Genomic DNA, 22,160 nt, shown 5'->3' with positions numbered 1-22,160 from the left:
TTTATCCCCGCAACAAAAATGTGTCAGAACTATGGAAACTGTTTTAAAGATGTCGTTTTTATTTACTCGTGTCTGAAAAACTATCAAAATTGATGTAGATTTCACATTATTTATTGTATAAAGAAGGGGCCCCAGAGAGTAGGTATATACAGAATATCATTCTTTTATTTTGTTTGTACAAGTATTTAACATACTCTAATTCATATAGAATTTCTAATGTTCAACCAAATTCAGCGTCAATCGTAGAATTATAAGCAAGATACAGAGCTCACAGTTCGCCTAGGTTTGAGTCATATTTTGCTCACATGAGTTTATTACATTCAGCTTAAGATTTTTAACTTGGTATTTCCTATTCAGCATTTAAAATGGAAAAAAAAGAATGGCCTAAGATTTTCAATTCTTTTATTTACTCAAGACCAGTTCACTGGTATTTGAGGTTCAAAATCAGTTTATACAAATGTACACAAACACAGTCAAGGATCACATGTACAATAGGAGTAACAATGACGAAAAAAGGTTAAGTTTAAAATACATTAACTTGTTAAAAGTTGGTTTCTGCCAAATTCTGGAAGAACAGACTTTGAAAATTTTCTTAATAAATATTGACAATTTTTTTACTTTTTTAATGTTTAGTTTTTAAGATTAGTAAATAGAAATTGTAAACAATTAAACACAAGAAACATGCACTATAACAAAGAAAGAACTCAATTTATTTTTTCGAAATGAATCATATATATACATGTATATATCAAACTCTATTTAAACTGAATAAACTCGAGAAAATGCCAAGCATCTCAACAAAACCTATTGCATTAATCTACCATTACGCTTAAGATAATGCCAAATTACCAATAGAATGAACTGTATTTCAGTACTTTTTTGATACATCAGATTTTGCTTAATTTGCGCAGGTAAACAGTTAACTGTTTGATTTACCGAAGTCGCTGTTTGATTTGATACGTAAAAATCACGAAATACAGACGATAGTACCCAGGTTACAAAGCATAAATAATGAAATCGAAACGAAAATCAGAACAAGCTAACACCAACGTCATGTGTGAAAACTGTCAACGCATTGAAATATTTAGCCTCAATATTTACTTCACAAAATCGGCACCAATATATTTTGCATATTTCAAAAATTTCCCTTCATACGCGATCTGTTGCATAACAAACAAATTCATCATAGTCAGATCGACCCTTTTTGTGATCGGCTTCGGCCGATCACTGTTGTGTCCATATGAGGCATCCGGCAAATGCTTCCACGTGCGCACACATTCCGCTTGCATAAGTAGTTCTTATAAAAACTTGAAGTTTGGTTTAGTATTTATATAACATTTTTCTCAGTTTTATTTCAATTCGTTTAAGAGATGCAAACATACATGAAATACAGTTCGACCTGTTAATTCAAGAATGCACATTTTGTCTCACGCGTAATTAAGAATTTCGATCGAAAAATTCATTCAGTAATGCAGTTGACCTCGATGAACTGACCTCAATCATAAGAAGATGCTCCATGAACTGACCTCGATCTATTGATGTTGCATAATAGTAGTGTCACACACTGGTTTTCACCGTCGTGACTAATTGTTTGGGGAAATTAACTCAAGGATCAACCTGTGTCTAATTGCAAGAAACTTGCTTCCACAGCACCTGAATGAATCAAAATAAAATCCGTAAATTTAAGTAAAACTGTCTTTATTGAATTGCCGCAAGATGGAAAGTGTCTTATAAAGAAAATGAATGAAATACACAAATTATAAAAGCATGTTATAAAATCAAAGAGATAACAAAAGTTCCGAAACACAATTAAAACAGATAAACAATAGACATTAAAAGAAATCAAAACAATATCGAGCATAGCGCTTACCTAAAACATGATTCGTAAGTCTGAACATTGTTGATTAATAATAAAATATCGAAAAATGTAATAAAATAAAGACTTAAACTTGTTTTGTAAATTTAGCGGAAAAAGTTTCTATTTTCGTTTTTGTTTACTCTAACTTATTTATCTCCTCGCGCAGAAGAGTTCTATCTAGCAAGGCGCGGTAAAGTTTAAATGGCCGAAAAGTTAAATCTTTAAGAGAATAAATTTTAAAGTAGAAATTAATACGCAATAAGCATAATTTAAAGTGTAGATTAAAAAGATTACAAAGTTATTTAATTAAGGCGGGCAATTTTTTGCGAATAACAATTTAACATTGAAGTCATGAAAGAAATTTAAAAACTATCTAATTAATTGGATTAAGGTATTGAAAAAACTATTTCAAAAATATCCTTAATTTAAAAATAAGTAATAAAAACCTTAAATGAAATTCAGCTTAAATAATAAAAAGAATAAAACAGTAATTTCAAGCTTACCTGAATGAATCAAAATAAAATCCGTAAATTTAAGTAAAACTGTCTTTATTGAATTGCCGCAAGATGGAAAGTGACTTTGTAAAAGTCACTTACCATTGCGGTCAATCCACGGACTTTAGTTTTGACCAATCAGGTAACTTGTTTAAAAAAAAAGTTTATGCCCAATTTCGGCAAAATTTCTTTGATGCTTGACACTATTAGCTGAGCCAAAGAAGGTGTTATAACAATTACTCGTATTTCCGCGGAGAAGGCCTGTAACAAAGACAGGATTAACTCGAAGCCGAAACAAAGTAAATAAGTTTTTATGTGAGGCCGAAATGAAATAAATAAGTTTATCTATGTGGAATTTCGAAGTGTCAAGCTAAAAGCGCAAAGGAATTTACCTCCAAAGAAACCGAAAGAAGAATGTTTTTCTTAGTATCTAACAGCTGGGAATGTCATTCTAAGTTTACAAAAGATGTGCGAATGAATTAGCTAACAAAGAGAATTTCCGAGAAATACTTAAAGGAAATTGTGCGAAATAGTAGATATTATTAAACTAAAATAAAATAAAATTTACTCATACATGAGGAAAATCCTAATTGAATATTAGAATTAATCCAAAATATAAAATCAAAAATATCATGAATTAGTTAAGTTTAAATTGATAAATTTTAAACTTTTAATGTAACAGTAGCTAGGAAGACGGCTTGATTTATAAACAAGGTTACGTTATAATGCGACCTCAATAGCAAGTTATGATGGCATTCAATGTTTCTCAGTCGCATTAAATTATTTTATTACAACTCTTTCTTTGTATAAGTGTTAATGCTCTTTGAAGAGCCCTACTCAGTATTCTGAAGAAGAAGAAGAAGAAGAAGAAGAAGAAGAAGAAGAAGAAGAAGAAGAAGAAGAAGAAGAAGAAGAAAGAAGAAGAAGAAGAAGAAGAAGAAGAAGAAGAAGATACAATAACATTTAATAATTACGTTAAAAATATAAAACTAGATAAGGAGTTTACGAACGGCTTTCCCCAAATTTATTTCAAAGTTAAATTTGTTGACGGTTTATAATGATGAAATTATGGTGTACATATTCAAAATATTCTATATTTTGTAAAAATACAGTACTTTTTTCATTATTTTACATCAAACTGATCACGTTGATTGCTTCTAGATATCAGTATATCGTTATTGCCGATCATTCCTTTTAAAGGAATACTTGTTCGTATAATGTCATGGCTGCTTTAAACAAAGAACCTCGTTTTAGAAGTATGGAATACGAGTCTTGGTAAAATGGGTATGCAAACCCGGGCCCTGGCAAAATAAAAGCCGGGGCAGATCGGCAATCGTCAATTCCAAATACGCATTATTTTGCAACAATATTTACAGCGAATACAAATATACTGGTCCATCAAATATCCTGAAATTTAATGAGATTGGCAGATTAATAACTGCCAATCTTTTGTTTTGCCCAGGCCAAGTCTTGCCTACCCATTTTCCGGATGCCGAACCCGAAGCTGAAACACGCCTTTCCTTTATTATTATTTTCGTAATAACTCAGATTTGAAACAGAATCCCATAAGGATAATTTATGCTAAACTACGTTGAATTGGAGTCAGTAGTTCTTGAGAAGAAAATTTTTTAAAATGCATCCCTCTTTTTCTACAGTTTCAAGGTTTTCTCCGCTTTGAATACCGATCGGACTTTTATTTCTGCAATTTATATTCGCCCTCCCATAAGGATGCTTTGTGCCAAATTTGGTTGAAATTGGATAAGCGGTTTTAGAGAAGAAGTTCAAAATGTAAAAGTTTACAGACGGACGGACGGACAGACAGACGGACGACGGACAAAATGTGATCAGAATAGCTCACTTGAGCTTTCAGCATTCAAGTTAATATTAACGCGTTGTCATCATCTACATTTTCTCAAAAAATTAATTCTATTTTTCATAGTCCAAGTTGTCAACGTATAGGTATGTGCGACGTCATGAAAATATAACTTAGTGGAACGTTTTTAAGTGACTTTAAAATCATACATGTGATCCTGGATTTCAATCCGTTTTGCTTTGTGTTTCAGTGCACTGGCGATATTTTTTTCTTCAAAACACGTTTCTAAACATTTCTGTGATTGATACACTACAAGCGTCTTCAGGTTTATGGAATACTTAAACCGTAGAGCATGAATAACATAGAGCTGATGTGAGACGGTGATGAGCCTAATAATAGACATGACATTGATCTGAGATGGATTGAAATGATACGTTTTTATCACTTTTAAAAGGTAACATAAATAGTCCATAATTTTATTGGTAGCTTATTATTGGTAGTATGGATGGCTGTTACTGACAAGAGAACTAACTTCCTAATCCCAAAGTCTGAGTAGAGTCTTGGGCAGATTTTAAATATCACCGAGGAAACTTAATCAATTGCTGAATATATAAACTTATAATATTTTTTATTAGCCAAAGACGCATGACGAACAACATAGTAATCCTACATGTGCTAAGGAAACTGTTAAATTTAATTTCCTGTCTTAAAGAGTCGTCCGTCATATATTTCCTTTCTAGAAAATTGATAGCTCAATTATAATTATAATTTATATTACATGTTAATGTATCAGGAAACTGTGAGAAACTCTCAGTCAATCAGTTTAACAGTTATTTACGTATAATTTCCTAACTTTACTTAAGGACCATTTAGTGTACAAGGAAACAATATGCCATATTTTTAAAATCACTTTGTTTCGATCATTAAATCTCGTTTTTAATTTGAAAAGCGTTATTTATTGCATCTTTGTTTCGATCATTAAATCTCGTTTTTCATTTGAAGTTATTTATTGCATCTTTAAGATTAGAGTCAGGATCGACTGGAAATTTCTCGTGGGTGTTTTTTTTAACACTCTATTAATGCATTTTCCTTTAACTAAGTTCATCTGGTTTATTTCTTTTAATTGTTTTGTTCTCAAGATGGCATTAGAAGTTTGATATTTTTAATTTGAAAATTGAAAGCCTTGGGGCCACTGGCGGAAGATTGTGGGATTTATAATATTTTCAAAATAAATCCAGGAAAACAAATGAGTCATAAAACCTTTATATTACGTGGAAAAAGTAGTATTATCATCTCCGGCACCGGGGCATACGGTACTGGAAATCACAAATTACTAGTGTGTAACTCTTCCTTATTACAGTTTGAGAATTTAAGATTGGGCCGTCCTAAAGCCCAAATTACTTAACAAGCGATAGTTTACTATACAATTTTGTAGGAGTTTCTTATTTCTAATAACAATATGTTTAATTGCATCTCAAAAGATAAAACGATTAAAATTTTATCTTCTAATTTACATCATAAATTTTGCATGCTTCCTTGTTTGTCCCTTATAAATACACGGCTGCTTAAAAAGTGGTCTGTAGTAAAAAAAAAAAAATAATAATAAAGGATATTTTTTTACTTTTAGCAAAACCCTTTCTGTAATGTTTCCAAACCCTCAAAAATGGTTTATTTTTTTTTACGTGAGTTAGGACATGCATGTTTTGATGTACTAACATGAAATGTACAAGTCATGGGGCGCGGATGACCCTTACTACTTTTTTTACATTAATATCTTTTAGATTAGATTTTTTTCGTAATCAGCCTTTGAAATGACATTGTTTTATAAATTGAAATTAAAATTCACTCAAAGATGACTTGTGGCAAGTTCATTCAATATTGGCCCGGAGAAGAAGAGAATATAAAAGAACGAACAGGCAAACCCAATATTAATTCTCATAAGACCGTGTTCATTTTAAGACTGTATTTATCTCCTTCAGAAGAGCTCTATATATAAGAAAATATCCAAACTTTATAGGTAAAATACAAGGATTTTCTTTTACTAAATAATTACATTTATAGCTTATACACATAGCTAACCAATTATATCTTAAAATTTCATGCAGATCTGCGGTTGAAGTTTGATGACCATCCAGCCTCCTTTATATTGATATGATTTTATTAAAATTGCTTACTCGTGGTTATAGAATCGACATATCATTGGTTTTCGATATAGGGACTAAAGTAAAACACCTGTTTGTGTTTTACCGTTTTGTTTCTTGTTGATTGCATTATTTTATTATTCAACACGATTGATAAGAAATCAGATTAAATGTCTTTGTCTTGCACAAATATTTAAATTCTTTTTCAATTCCTTTAACATATAATACATATGTATGTACGTCATGATTTTTATCATGTTGATACCATACACCTTAAACAAAAACAAAAAACATTTTGATTGCGTCAACAAGCAAATTTAATGTATTTTAGACAAAAAATTAACAGTGAAAAAAATGGACGGTTATTTCACAAAATTTACATATCGTAGTTTACACATAGTATGGTTGTGATTAAGCATTGTATGAAAACAGTCATGTAACAAACAAAAGAGCTGAAGATAAGTTATTGGCAAAATCCTCTTCTTAAAGCAATGTTGTCCACAGCAAGCACCTGCATCTCTGGTTGTTGAACAGAGCCACTTACAACCTGAAATGAACGAAAATAACGGATTTAAAGTCATCTCATTCAAACTGTCCTACCCTTACATTATTCTAAAAATAAAAATATTTTATAAAGATACATGTAACGATTAGAATCTGGGGACATTGGTATGAACTTATTTAATTATTTATAAGTAACATGCAATGGGATTGAACACAAGGTACATCTCTTGAATATGTTTACGTACTATACGAGCTGACTTGAGGCCAAAAAATGACCCCATTCGCCTGATCATGTTCCCCCCTGTAGAGCCATAGAGGTCGATAATGTCGCCCGCAGTGTTAGAAGGCAAGAATGCATACAGAGTGTTGCTGTCACTGTCAGAGTAGACGTCCAATGAAAGACAATATTCCTGGCCATCTACAAACGTATATAAGTATTAGATCTACAATATTCATGAAAATGTACAAGTTTAGGTTGTACCAAAAATGTTTTCTCAAAATTTTGGAAAAATAGTAAGATAGTTTTTGATATTTTTAATGAATCATTACACACAGTTTTTAGTATTTACAAACGTTCCTACAAAAAAATGGCTTTATATTCTACTGTTGTGTCACGGGCGATTTATGTGTTTACCTTCAAGCTGAAGTTTGTTTTGTTGAAGGAAGATGAATCCATCAGAATCAGTTGTTAGGTAAGAGTTTTCAGTAAAGTCCCATGGTCGATGCTAGAATTGAGAAAATAATATGATTTATTTTTTTTAAAGATTTTTCAATATCCAAAAAACGGCCAAATCATTTTTATATTTATGTATAAATTCACCCCTCTCATTTCTATCAAATTAGAATGATATGAAAGGACACCCGGTTGTTAAGAAAAATTTAAAAAGATGTGTGCTCTTGTTATACCATTTACAATTTTTTGTAACTTTGCATATTTTTCTTTATATTACGTTCTCGTTACTTGCTATTTTCTCTTTTGTATATACGCGTACATTGTATCAATGTATCTCATATTTTAATAATAAAACAAGGGGACATTATTTCCTAGACTTTATGAAATTTAATGGTTTGTAGAGTTTTATGTACAAATTAAAAAGAATAAATTATAGCTTAATTATAATGGTCATAACAGTGCACATTTGCAAGCAAGTGTTCGTGCAATAAGTAATGCCTACTAAATCTGCATTATTTTTCACTAATAGTATACAATTGAACGATTTTAAAGTTTTTGAAATACCTACATCATGTACTTGTCCTTGAGATCGTTGAAATACACACTCCGAGTTCTTATTAAACGTGCAGTTGTTTTTCTCTGAAATAAATCATTATTTAAGTCAAGAACAATTAATAAACATGAGCTTTCACAACAACGTGATAATATTTTTTTCAGATCTAACTTCAGATTCTGATTGGCTGACGTCAATCACGTGAAGATCGTGTACTTCTAAACACTTTCAAAGTCATCTAAAATGGCTTCCGAAGCAAACATATTTTGTGTTTTAAATTCTTGCCTAAATTTGACAAGAAATTGTAATTTTTCACCGTAAGATTATATTTTAATTATGATATTTGGCCATAAAATTTATTTTGTTTATGATACATGAAGCTTTCAACTAGCTTTGAATATTTTCAAATGCAAGTATATGTTTCTGGCTCTTCGTCTTAATGATATTACTGTAGATTCCTCATTTTATGCGAGTACTTCCCTCCGCAATTTATCCATTTTGCATCAAATTGCGAGAATATAAAATCGCAAACGCCTTATCTTTATCAATTAAAGTTCTATTCAGTTTACAAATCTGTCCGATAAAAAGCAAGATTTGCTTCTCGCGATTTTACGCGAATATTAATGCATCGCGTTTAAATATGAATCAACAGTAAAATACTGGCCAGGACCATCTTGTCCTCTAAATATAGATTTACCAAGTAATCCCAGCTCTCCTTTCGGGGTATCACACAACTTTCCGGTCCAGTTTTCTGTACAGCGGCAGACCTCCGTTCTAGGAATGCACTGCCCTCCATTAAAACAGGGAGAGGAATCACAAAACGATTGCAGCTTGTTTTCGCATCTCCGTCCGGTGAAATCAAAATCGCAAAAACATTCAAAAGCGTCTGTTCCTTTGATAAAGCAAGATCCTCCATTCTGGCAAGGATTCGGCTCACATGGTTCGGTTGTTTTACTATCACAGTTCGCGCCGTGGAACCCTGGCTTGCATTGACATGTGTACGCCGATTCTCCTACATTTGTGCAATCGCCATTATTCCGACAAGGGACCTTCTCGCATGGTCTTATTTTGATATCGCAAACCGCCCCGGTATACTCGTTGGGACATTTGCATAAGAAAGCATGTCCAGTATTGACACAGAGCCCGGAATTATGACATGGGTTTGGTGTACACAAATCCTGTCCAGCTGAAAATCAAATTTTCATTAATCAGACAAGGACATGGAAGTAAAATTCTTATTGCTAAACCATTTAAGGATATTCATTTAATACTTTTAATATCTGATAAAAAAAGAACACATGCAAAATATAAATTAATCTCAAATCATTTTCTTAATAAATAATGCTAATTATATCAACGCTATATATACATTTAGACATATTACGTTCGTTTCACTGTGGAAACGATACAACATGGTGTCATCTTTATTGACATTTATCAGCAACTCTAGAGTTTTAACCACAGCGCATTCGTTTGCAACTTCCAAACAATTTAAATAAATTGATCGAACAACTGTCATACCTTTCAATGCTTCTACGCGAATTTTGAATCCAAGGGACGCCGGCTTGTCTTTAGAAAATCTACTGTTAAATTTTAACATCGCTTTGCTGATGGAATCAGACGAGGGTGTCAAATACTCTTCATATCCTACCTCCCCACATAGCCTTCAAAATATATCAACACCCAAATCCAAAATCATAAGAGAATTGTATTCTAGGGAAGCCCATTAATCAATTTCGCTTTAACATTCGAATTCAATTTTTTGATGGGTCTCAAATAGAGTGTCCTTTGTATTGATCTAAAATTGGAAATAAAGACTTTCACTCTTTATCAATATATTCATACAATGAAATGATTAGTTTGTTGGTTCAATCCTAGCGTTGATAGCAAACGGGTTTCTATCAATGCAGAAAAGATGCAATGATCGCAGCCCCTATACATGTATAGTGAATTTACACGTTTAACGTCATCAAGTAAAGCATTTCATTCTCTATTTAAGTGAAGTTATAAATAAAGAACGAACATATTTTGATTACATTGTTAAAATACTTATATATGGAATTCAGTGATAAGTATATTTATTGATTTAAAATACATATTTAACCAGGGTTTTTGTCATCGACCATGAATTACAACTTGTCGCCAAAATGTAGCTTTATGAGACTATTGCTCTAGAATAATGGGGATAAATCGTTTATCTGAACAATTGAAGAAACTATAGGCTTTCCGCTTTGAATACCGGTGGAAAACTTGACGTAAATAAAGACCTTGACCTCAACAAACACCTGCTGTGAACTTTACATATTACAAACTTTGACGTAATGATTTTATCCATGTCCTTACCTTGGGCCTGTTTGGCCAATCAAATTGTATCTTATTTCCAGCCAATGGTAACATCGATCATCAGTATTAGAGCGCGAGAGTTTCAAATTTTCAACTTTGAATCTTAGGACAGTGTTTGGTTTCTTCAGATGAAAAAATGAAAGAATAAAATACGGTAAGGGTTAAAATAACAATTTAGTAACCTCTTCATTTAATCAGTAACATATCCCAAGAAGAAAATTGTTGTGATCGTCCTCATAAATTAATAACAATAACTATCAAGTGCGAAAACTGACTTGAAATTCATTATAATAATTAAATTCAAACAGTCACCCAATGATTGCATGCTATGTTGTTCTTTTTTTGTGAAGGAGTAGGTAATATAAAAAGTTATTTTCTTCGCTACTCAGACTCAACAAAACACCAAGGCCTTTCTACGAAAATACTGAATTTTTATTCTACGTGTCTTTGACTTTCGATAGCGATTATACATAAATGGTTTCCAGGTGGTCACGTACTTCAATATCATGGACTTACAATATTTAAGTTGGATTGACAAACTATGAAGCTGTCTCTGGGTCAAGCATGTGCTTGGATAGTGTCGTGAAACTCATTATTACGAGCCGCCGGAAGGCGGTCCGTTATTTGATACACATTTAAATATTGTTACTGCGTTTCTGCGGGACAGTTCTTTTTTAATAGAATTAATACTATGCTTATTTTTATGAATTTAAAGTAAATTTGCAGGTAGAAATATGTTTTATGCCTTTTAGAAAATATCAGATATTTCTTGTTTTACTCGTAAATGAAAAGTAGGTCATACTTAGTAGATTGTCGTATTTGGCGCGTTTTTATCGAGACTATAATCTATTCGGAAAATTTCGGAGTTTTTCATTCTTTTCAAAACAATGCATCAGGATCGGTATACGGGACATACTAAAGACCTGAAATACTCAAGACCTGAATGTCATTAAATTTTACATAAATGATATATTTGAATTTCTATGTGCCGTGTCAAATAAAATGACTTTGCGTGTGTATTTAATATATTTCCATGTAAAATGTGGTAGAAAATATCATGAAATGACGTTTATTTTTATATCAATTATTTATGCAAGAATATGACAGAAATGAAAATTTGAATTGACTGGAAAATTTGAACTAATCCATTTTTATTTTATTATGAGGTCCCTTGAAATCATATATTAAATTAATGCATTAAGTTTTCATTCAATACTATGCAACAAAAAAAAACCAAAATGGTTAACCGTTTGAAATTCACAATCTCCAAGAGAAAAATGATGAGTTGAACTTTGTATTAGAGTTATGTACAAATCATGCAGTGTGTTCTCCATTACTTCATACTATGGCAATGATCATACAATTTCCGTTAGAAATGCTTACAGTAACGAAATCGATTCTTTATGATAATAGTAAAATGTTAAACTTCAATCTCAGATGGAGAGAACTAATATAGGCTAGTATTGCCTGCTGTTCAATCCAGATTCATTTATATACTTATATGTATATTTTTGAATAAAATATTTCTTAAACTAACTTCAAAACAAGTTGCTGAAAGTATATTAAAATTTACCATAAAAATTAGTACAACCAACTCTTATTTTCTTCTTTGTGGTGTGTTTTTATGTAAACAATCAATGATTCATACAACAATTATATTTTTTGCGGCCCATTTGACGCTTGCGTCAATATGATTTCTTGTTACAGTTTGTGGTAAAAGTTAACATGCGAGCTCATTTAAATAAACCCTAAAACCCAGACTAACACCCTTTTATTCCCCGATCTACCCGCCAAACACAATCACGTGACCACATAAACAAATGAACATTGGAAAATGAAAATCAGGAAATGTTTAAATAAATTAGCGCAATTATAATTAATATTTTATATACGTATGTCCAATTATAAATTAAAATGATAATTCCTGTGACATTGTGATGATGAATGAAAAATCAAATGAATGAACATATCAAAACAAAACATAAATCGAGTAAATATTTGATAAAAGCCATGCCTTTGATTTTATAAGCCAAACACACTCCATGTCAAGATTGTACATATTAGGCCAAGATGGAGAAGTGATTTCCCTTTGTTCTCCAGCATTCAGAGTTATTATTTCTCCACATCCTGAAAAGAAAACACAAATATGGTAAAAACAAAAATGATACTAAAACAACTTTATTTTAAAATTCCAAATAAAAATTTCGCTTAGAGATCATGTATAGAAAATACTTTTTTTTTACTATGATCATACATGCAATTAAGTAAATTATGTTTTATAAAAAATGTAATGACAGAATACTATAAAAAATACAATTGTAATAAATGCTTTTCTCATGGAAACAGTTATTGGTGAGTGAAGGGATAGAGTTATATTTTGAATCTGTAAGCAAAACAGACTCATCTAAAGGTCCTACCATTTGAAGAGTCGAGATTTTCACACGATGGACCGCTCAAGCCTGATGGACACATACAATTGCACTTAAATGTCTGAAACCCGCCATTTTTACATCCTACTGCTGGACAATGATCTAGAAAACAATCAAGAATATCTCGTTAAAGAGAAAAAGCAGGAGGAAGAGGAGCAAAAGAAGGAGGAGATAAAGAAGCTCGAGGAGGAGGAGGAGGAGGAGGAGGAGGAGGAGGAGGAGGAGGAGGAGGAGGAGGAGGAGGAGGAGGAGGAATAGCTAAAGGATAAGGAGCAAAAGAAGCACAAGGAGGAGGAGGAGCAAAAGAAGGAGGAGCAAAAGAAGCAAAATGAAGAGGATCTAAAGGAGGGGGAACCAAAAAAAGCACCAGGGGGAGGAGCAAAGGAAGGGGGAGCAAAAGAAGCAAAATGAGGAGGATCTAAATGAGGATGAGCAAAAGAAGCACAAAGAGGAGCAAAAGAAGCAAAAGGAGGAGGAGATAATGGAGTAGGAGCACACGGAGGAAGAGCAAAAGTAAGAGCAAAGAGCAAGAAGAGGAACAGGAGGAACACGAGCAAAAGGATGAGGTGCAAAGGGAGAAGGAAAAAGAAGAAGAGGATGAACAGAAGTAGGAGGAACAGGAGCAGAGGGACATGAAAAGAAGGTCCAGGGAAGGCAGGTAATTCCAGTTGAAACACTGTGGCACAGACAACACCAGGTATCTGATAGGGGCTAAAAAGATTCCGGGGATTAAATGTTACAATATGTAAGTCCCTATGATACAATATTGAAAAGAGTGCAACAAAACCTTGCAATATTTAAGAAAAAGGATATTTTGAATATTGTCTGCATATTACTTAAACAAAAGTTGCTGCTGTATTCGATTCGGGGGTCTAAAACTATTTGTAGCTGCTTTAGCATTTTGCTTTAGAGAATTAATTGAACAAAAAAAAGTAATTTGATATGAATGAAAAATACCCATATTTTGCACTTAAGAAATATACTTGCAATACAAACTGTTTAAAAGGTGGAGAGACATATCGCGGTATTGAGGATAGAAACATCACTTTTTCACTTGTAAAAAAATAAAACATGAACAGGAATTGTAATACTGGGGTTACCTGTGCACTGTTGGTTTTTAGTGATTTCAGCCACGTCATAAAACGTCATTGTTTGCGCAGAATTAATGAGAAACTCTAAACTTGTGTCAAACAGCTCCATTGTTGGTAAATTATTCTTCGTTAAAGCCTTTAATAAAGAAAAAGAGTTTGTAAGTACATCAAGGTGGCTACTACGTGGTCAACAATTAAACCATCAGGTCTGTTTTAAATATTTAAGTATGATTTTTAAGGCACGTAGCATCGTGGGGGGGGGGGGGGGGGCAGAAGGGCAGTAACTTGATCCAAAGGGTCGGCGTTTACATATAGGAAAGTGATTACGAAATGTAATAAAATGTTGTACATATAACAACATTGTATCATAATATGATTAAGTAAAAAAACAATATTGTATCATATTATATAAAACTGTATAAAACCATTGATACCATGTTGTATCATTTGATACGTATTTTTTAATACACAATACATGGCAATATGAGTTTATACCTATCATGCAATATGTATATCAACTATCAACGTCATGAACCAATTTTGAGTGAGATGGGAAAACGTTTCTAAAGCATCTTTGATAATGGAAGATCATGCTCCATATCTGAGTATAGACCTGTGCGCCAAATCCAAAGGTACATGAACCATGAAAGAGGTGGTCAAGCATCTTCTTCCAACATTCATTCAAACCCGCTTTAAACTTCTAAAATAACTTACGCTTGTCTTGGCGTCCCGATAATCATAATAACGTTCTGTATTTGAAGCTTCCTCTATTATTTCATATTTCAAACACAGGTAATCACAGATTACAAAGCTCACCGAGATGAGGCATCACCTTTATGAGGCATCACCTTTATGAGACCAACTTTCTCATATTATATGAAAATCATACTTTATGATCTTGGATATTCATGGATACTGTTTTGACACAATATCATATATCATCTGTTATCATCTGTTAAAAAATCGTATGATAATCATATGTTCATTTCATACGATATTATAAGATACAATGTTTATCAATACAATAATATAAAATACAATATTGTATTTTATCATACTTACAATATATATCATATAATACAATAAAATACTGTAATAAACAGCCTGTCAGGTGCACCGGTATCACAAGACGCACCATCCATGCAAGTTTGGTGAAGTTAGGACAAGTAATAACTAAGATATCATCATCAGAGGGCACCTGTTTCAAAAACTTTAACCAGCTCTTTAAACCGTAACCTCATCCAGCATCTGAAACCTATGGCTCAGATTCAGCATCCATGCCTGTCTGGGGCATCAGTATCTTAAGACGCACCATCCGTGCAAGTTTGGTTGAGTTAGAACCAGTAGTAACAAAGATATAATCATCAGAGGGCACCTGCTCTAAAAACTTTAACCAACTCTAAAACCTTAACCTCCTCTAGCATCTGAAACATATGGCTCAGATTCAGCAGTCATGCCTGTCTGGAGCATCAGTATCATAAGACGCACCATCCATGCAAATTTGGTGAAGTTAGGACCAGCAGTTACTTAGATATTGCTATCAAAGGGCACCTGCAACAAAAACTTTAACCTGCTCCAAAAACTTTAACCTCCTCCAGCATCTGAAATTTAGGACCCAGATTCAGCATCCAAGTCTTTCAAGTTCATAAGTAGGTCCAGATGCATCATCCATGCAAGTTTGGTGAAGACAGAACAAGTAATAAATTAGATACAGGACCTGCAACAAAAACATTAACCAGGTCCGGACGCCGACGCCGACGCCGGGGGTATAGCATAAGCTCCCCTTGACTTCGTCTCGGCGAGCTAAAAATGGTTATATAGACTATGCAAGTTTAATAAGGTATGAACAGGATTTTCTTCACTATGTGACCAGCTCCAGGACTCTGTCACAATTTGAGTTGTTCTTAAATCTTATAGCTGCCCAAACATCTTGTCTCCGCATTTAATTAAAGCTCGCTCTGTGATTATTTATGTAGTTAAATCAACTATGCGAGTTTTAATAAGTTAGGACCATTGTTTACCAAGATATGTGATCTGCTCAAAAAACCTTAACCTTCAAACCCCATGGCTAAGATTCAGCATGCAACCATGTTTCACAAGATGCATCGTTCGTCCATATTGGGTAAACATAGAACCATAAATCTAAGATATGGAGCTTAAACCTTCTCCCAAAACCTTACCTTCTGCATAATATGAAAATCATATGAAATCATATATATGGGTGAGAACCTAGTAAGTTGCAAGAACTTGTGTTCGAACCCTTTGTATATTATATACACAATAAAATATGTTCAAACTAAGCCACCATATATATGAAATTCATGGCCATCAGTATGCCCAGATGCACCATTAATAACTTAGATATACAGGACCTGCTCCAACAACTCCAACCTGGTCCGAACGCCGAAGCCGAGGGCATGTATAGCATAGACTTCGTAACGTTGAGCTTTAAGTGAAACATCACAAAATAATGCAAACATCACATGATCCTTACGCGTAAATCGTATTGCAAAACCGACTCGACGTCATATGGTAGTTCGTTGGCGGTGTTGTGTTTCTCATAGTTGACCATATTGTTCTCTGGGTTTCCAATATTCTCCTTCAAAATTTTGATATAATTATCCCTATCGACTCTTTGTTGTTCGTGCCACATTCCTAAAGCGTGCATGATTTCATGTAGCGCAGTTGACACCTGTAAATTATAAAACGCAGAAGTTATAATAATATATGATCTTTCTCCAAAAATCAAAAGTTTGTCAGTAATTATGGTCTTTAAAGTAGGCTGAGCTTCAACTTTAATGGTACTTTCAAGAGAGTTTTTGTTCTAAAACTAAAACATCATCTCATTTGAAACTTAAAACTTAGAACTCGATTATGAGAGATCGACATTATATATTTTGAAGCTCTCTTATACATAGGCTCAAAAGCTTGTGTTTTTGGCCCGTTTGTTTTCAGAGAACTTTGCCCGTACCAAACATTCTAACAAATGCTCATGAGCAGCTCATGAGAAGCACATGAGAATCTAATAAGAAATGTATGCAAATTAGGTAGGAATTCATTTTGCTCATGTGCAGATTGTTAGTCTCTGTTAGGGAGGAAAATACTAACCAAAATGCACATGTGCAAAAATTTGCTCACCTGATTGCTCATGAGCAAAATTCTATTCGAATTGCTCACGTAAGCAACAGGCTATACAGATACATTGACGGTAGATTTTTTTTCTAAGTTCAACTTTCTCACGTGAGCAAGAGGTTAGGAAATTGGACTTAGTCAGTATATGCAGTATCAAAGTTAAATCAAAATGAAAAAAAAATATACGTCCGTTTTCCTCACGTAAGCAATTGCAAAATTTTGTTAACAAGTACATTTTGACACCCCCTCCCCCACCCCATTTTTTTTTCGTGAACACAAAACTGTCCGGTTTTGTTTTTTTTTTTTGCTAACGTTATATTCTTTAATTTTTTTTCCTAAATTCAATTATCACTGAACTTACTATTTAGATATGAGAATCTGACAAAACCGCTTGATATTGTGATTTTTCGTAAGCTGTTTGTTTCTACTTTTACTTTTGTTTTAATGTAAAGTTACCCGCTAGTCTGGTTCTCGCTCCCGCCCAAAACGAAGTAAATAACGCAGTGGCGGGGGAACCAGTCTAAGCTACGCGCGCGCTCATTGGTCGATTAAATGCCAGCCGCCAATTTTCATATTCGATTCCGCCATGTTGTCTACCATCATAGATGACGGTGAAATGAATTTAAAAGGGAATTATCCGATTCTGTACGGTACTACCGGTTGATAAGGTTAAAAACTACGTTGTCAATGGGGTATTCGTCTATGGAGTGTTTTAGTGTGAAAAATCCACGGCTGACCAGAAGAAGAATCTGAATGAATGAATCGCGTGTCGACACCCCCTGCATCTTCTGTATGAGCACTTCAAGTAAGTTGAGCATTAACTTGTTAAAATATATTCTTTGAATGGCAGTTAAACGTGTTTGTAATTAGAATGAATATGAAACGAAATACTGTGATCTTAGCATCTACCTTTAAAACGGGGTTAAACAATTTACAACTGACCATCGGGCAAATACCGGTGTATCAAATGTAATAAAACACACGTTATTTTTTTCTTTGACATTTTACTTGACAATAATTTCTAACTACATATTTTTTATTATTAACACTGATTAACGATTTTATGACACGAAGAAAAGAGTTCATGTTTTCTTGTGTAGAATCTGATAATATTGATAGTTGCAGTATTATATAATGATTTTCTTAAAAACTGCTTGAAATATGAAAACTTTTAACAATTTAACTGATATCAAATTTATTTATCTTTCCAATAGGCCTGCCCTGAGTTGCACAGACCTGAAGAAAACCATGAAAAGCTCGCTGATATTATGAATGATGCAACAAAAAAAGTGAAGACGTAATTTAAGTAATGGAGAAGTTATACATGCTGAAGTCTGGTTGTGTCAATTTGGATATTATTGTGATGTTCTGGTAGTCAGCCGTTTGTGTGGTTTACAGTTTATGTGTGAAATCAGAGAGCATGTGAGACACGAGACTGTCAAAAAAAGGACATTTGGAATGTTAGAGACGAATGCCTCGATCGATTGTAATGCAGCCAGTGTTCGTGCAGCACTTATGAACTACTTTGTATGGTTAAATTGAACTTTGCCTACTGTGAACTGTGATTTTTTTTCCAAGTCCGTCTGTGTGCTACACTGCTTTGTGTGATCAAACTGCAATACAAGTTTCAACATGCCAGCATTTATTATTGGTAAACTTTCTAAAGATTTATGTAAATGTAATGTTAAACAATGTATGAAATTGTATTTTTAAAATGACTGATGTAAATATATATTGATGATTTTAATTTCAATTTTTGTCCATTGTCTTTGAAGTGAGCAACTGTTGCACATGAGCCTCATGAGTCTCATAAGCCTCATGAGCCTCATGTGAGCAAAACTCTTGGTGAGCAGGTCTATTCCTCACGTGAGCAAAAAATGCTCATGTGCAGAATTTTTCTCACGTGAGCATTTTACCTAATTTGCATGTTAAATTGCACATAAGACTCACATGAGCAACTCACGTGAGGAAATTTTGTTAGTCCTCACGTGAGCTGCTCATGAGCAAATTGTGAGAATGTTTTGGTATGGGAGAAATCATTCTTTGAGTAATGTAGAGTGATCAAATACGGTCGGGTTGAGCAAATCCAATAAAGCCCGCAGAGTTTTATGACAGATTTGATTACGCCAGACCGTACTTGATCACCTCGTAATATTCAGAGATATATTTATATAATGTTCAGCAATTGCACGATTAAAATATTCAATTAGTCATTGATGAAATGTATTAAGATATACGTTCGATCAATTTCAAGAATTATCACAAAGACACTGCAAAATGCAAGTACTAGTAAATAGAATTATAGTTCATCATTCAATCTTACCGGTATTAAGTCAAAATAACTTACAGTTGCGCATTGGTTGGGATCTAGGTTGATAACTTGTTTTCCGCCTTGTCGACCGACATACGAATAACAACCGTCCCTGCAGAATGTAAACATTCCGTCAGACTTCAAACAACTGCCATATCAACTCTTTTATTGATACATATTATATCGCCTACTATTTTCCAAAAGATTTGGTGAAAAGAGCATAAATACTTGTATCTATTATAAACCTGACAATGTTCCCTTTTTGATACTGTAAGTTTTACAGAGTGTGATCCGATTTTCCCGATCACCACACTGTGGTTTTCCGATTCCGTATCACCACTCTCTGAAACCCGACGTTGTATTGTAGGCATTAAATGGCGTCTGTATTTTACCGCGTTTTAAAAGAGTTCGTTTCAAAATAGCATTGTTATACAAGTAAACGTCATACAGTTGATTTTAAAAACAAAGTTTTGTATAAAAATAGACAAGGATATATAATAAAAATCATTATAACGGTAACTTGATCCAAATAGCCCGATCACGCCTCGTTGCCAGGCGCGGATCATCAGATCAAACACGACGCTTCGCGTTAATATATATATATATATATATATATATATATATATATATATATATATATATATATATATATATATATATATCTGCTTTCAACAATAGGCGGACATGGCTATAAAACCATACTTAGGCAGACATATAAAGCTTTTTTTAAATCTCGATATTAATCATTGTCCATCTCAACAAGCTATTAAAACACAAAAGTATGTTCATTGGTAGACTGTTGTTAAGATATATTGCATCTAAAGAGATATACATTTTAAGAGGTCTGCCTTATTTTCCAAAACCATGCAGTAGACTTTAAGCTGACATTATATAAATACAATGTAAGGTAGACATATATTAATATTCGAAATGCCTATCAGGCAGACAATAAATAGTAATTTCAATATGCATTCAAGTGTCAATTAAAATGCAAAAGCAATCATATTCTACAAATATTAATTTTAGGTGACCTTTTTCCTACCTTAATTGAATAGTATTTTTTTTAAAGAAATGTTGTATTTGATTTTCTAAACATATTTGTTTATATCATATTCAACTTTCATGTCTTAACACATTTTTAAGTGTATGCTGTGCGGCTGTGCCACCAAATGTTTGAAAAGTTATATTTTATATTGTCATAGGTAAAAATTTTATTCATATCTTAATTAACACATTAATATTTGAATTATTAAAACTTAATGAAAACATCACAACACCATTACTATTTTTTCAAAAGAAATAACTCGTTTGTTTCAATTGTATACTAGTACATGTTATAACAAACATCATATGAATAACAAGAAAGGTGCTTCCAAGTTTTAATATTTTTTATTTTAAAACACTGATTCTCAGAAATATAAAAGATGAGAACATTAAAAATGTACATGTATCATAATTATACACGTGTTGATAACATGCTCAATAACTAAAATAAATCTTATTTATTATTACCTCCATTATTGTTCAACCCCACCCACCCCCACTTTTTTTGCAAAGTTAGACCTAATCATGAGGCACATAGCATCATAGAGGGTTCAGGCCCCCACCCCCACCCCCCACTTTTTCTCGCAGGAAACACAATTGTTCCTAAATTTACTTTGAAAAGATAGAATTATTTAATCAGCACCTCCCCCCCCCCCCCCCCCCCCCCCCAGATATTTCATGATTTGGAAGAAAAAATTTCGGTAGGTAAATTTTTTTTTTGGAACAATAGGTTTTTTCATGATTTTGGGAATAAGGTTTTTTTGTTTTTGCTTGTCAAGATTTCTGAGGATTAGTCTAGGCACCCCCTCCCCCGCCCCCTCACTTTCAATTTGCTTTCGACGCCACTGCATTAACATTAATTCTAATCTTTGGTACATGAACAAATTGAACCCAGGTACATGCACAACATTCTCATAATTTATAAATGCTTAACACCACATTAGTTTTTAATCGGTTATTTTCTATTTCAATAAAAAAAAACCCAGTTGAATCAATGCACTCCACGGGCCTGGATTTTGACTTCTTTGCCTTTGAACAACTATGTAATATTTCAGAAACACAATCAAGGATGTGTGTCTAATTTTTGTTTCCTATAGTTAAATTAATTCAAAAATCAATATGTAATACAAAGACAATCAGTGAGTGTAAAAAATCATAATGCATCATCTAGATCTCTACATTGTACATGATAATCAAGTAAACTTAATCAATTGCTACCAGTTGTGCAAAAAATAGAATTGGGATTTGAAGGGGAAGAATTTGCTTGTAAAATCTCTGTGAAGAAGCATTTGAACATCAAACATGTAGCCATCTTCCTGTTTGTCAGAATTTAAATTTGGTTTAAAAAGTGACTAAGATACTTTCCAAACAAGAGGTCCATGGGCCACATCGCTCACATGAGCAACATTATCCATGATGAAATCAGCTTTAAGGGGTCATTTACAAAATATCAAAACAATGTATGAGAAAAGATTCTGTATAAAAATATTTTCAATTTTCTTTAACACATTTTCTAATGCTATACATTGTGCTTTTTTAAAAACTGGATAATTTCATTATCAATTGTCTACATCTTGAGCATTTCATTTCTCATGAAGATCAAGAACATCAAACTTTGAACTAATTTTGTAGCCCACGGTCACAGTCCAACAATTGAGAATCAAAAAGTCAAGATGATTGGTTATAAGCAATACCATTTATTTTAAAATTTGAGTTATGGAGAATAATTAAAATTATTTCTTAGATTAATATACCACCCCCACCAATTGTGACC

The 22,160-nt window shown here is 33.1% G+C and overlaps 1 protein-coding gene and 1 long non-coding RNA gene across 3 annotated transcripts in view; one reads left to right on the top strand and one right to left on the bottom strand.

Moving 5' to 3' along the window:
• Positions 1–6,618: 6,618 nt before the first annotated feature.
• LOC105322750 (zinc metalloproteinase dpy-31) overlaps positions 6,619–22,160 on the bottom strand; it is a 42,017-nt gene continuing 26,475 nt past the window's right edge. For both annotated transcript variants that reach the window (XM_034472781.2, XM_034472782.2), the window contains exons 8-19: positions 19,379–19,454; positions 16,394–16,591; positions 13,909–14,035; positions 12,797–12,910; positions 12,394–12,506; positions 10,380–10,501; positions 9,558–9,700; positions 8,734–9,222; positions 8,052–8,122; positions 7,445–7,535; positions 7,056–7,228; positions 6,619–6,853 (exon numbers count right to left, since the gene is read on the bottom strand). In XM_034472781.2, the coding sequence (XP_034328672.2) occupies positions 6,770–6,853; positions 7,056–7,228; positions 7,445–7,535; positions 8,052–8,122; positions 8,734–9,222; positions 9,558–9,700; positions 10,380–10,501; positions 12,394–12,506; positions 12,797–12,910; positions 13,909–14,035; positions 16,394–16,591; positions 19,379–19,454 (1,801 nt within the window). In that variant the 3' untranslated portion in view covers positions 6,619–6,769. The remainder of the gene's footprint in view (positions 6,854–7,055; positions 7,229–7,444; positions 7,536–8,051; positions 8,123–8,733; positions 9,223–9,557; positions 9,701–10,379; positions 10,502–12,393; positions 12,507–12,796; positions 12,911–13,908; positions 14,036–16,393; positions 16,592–19,378; positions 19,455–22,160) is intronic.
• Positions 17,308–18,784, top strand: LOC136270932 (uncharacterized). The gene is made up of 2 exons (XR_010708797.1): positions 17,308–17,836; positions 18,246–18,784. It is a non-coding gene; the product is annotated as an uncharacterized lncRNA (long non-coding RNA).

This window comes from Magallana gigas, chromosome 8 (assembly GCF_963853765.1).
Source record: "Magallana gigas chromosome 8, xbMagGiga1.1, whole genome shotgun sequence".
Classification (NCBI taxonomy): Eukaryota; Metazoa; Mollusca; class Bivalvia; order Ostreida; family Ostreidae; genus Magallana; species Magallana gigas.
This window is presented reverse-complemented; position numbering and strand designations above follow the sequence as displayed.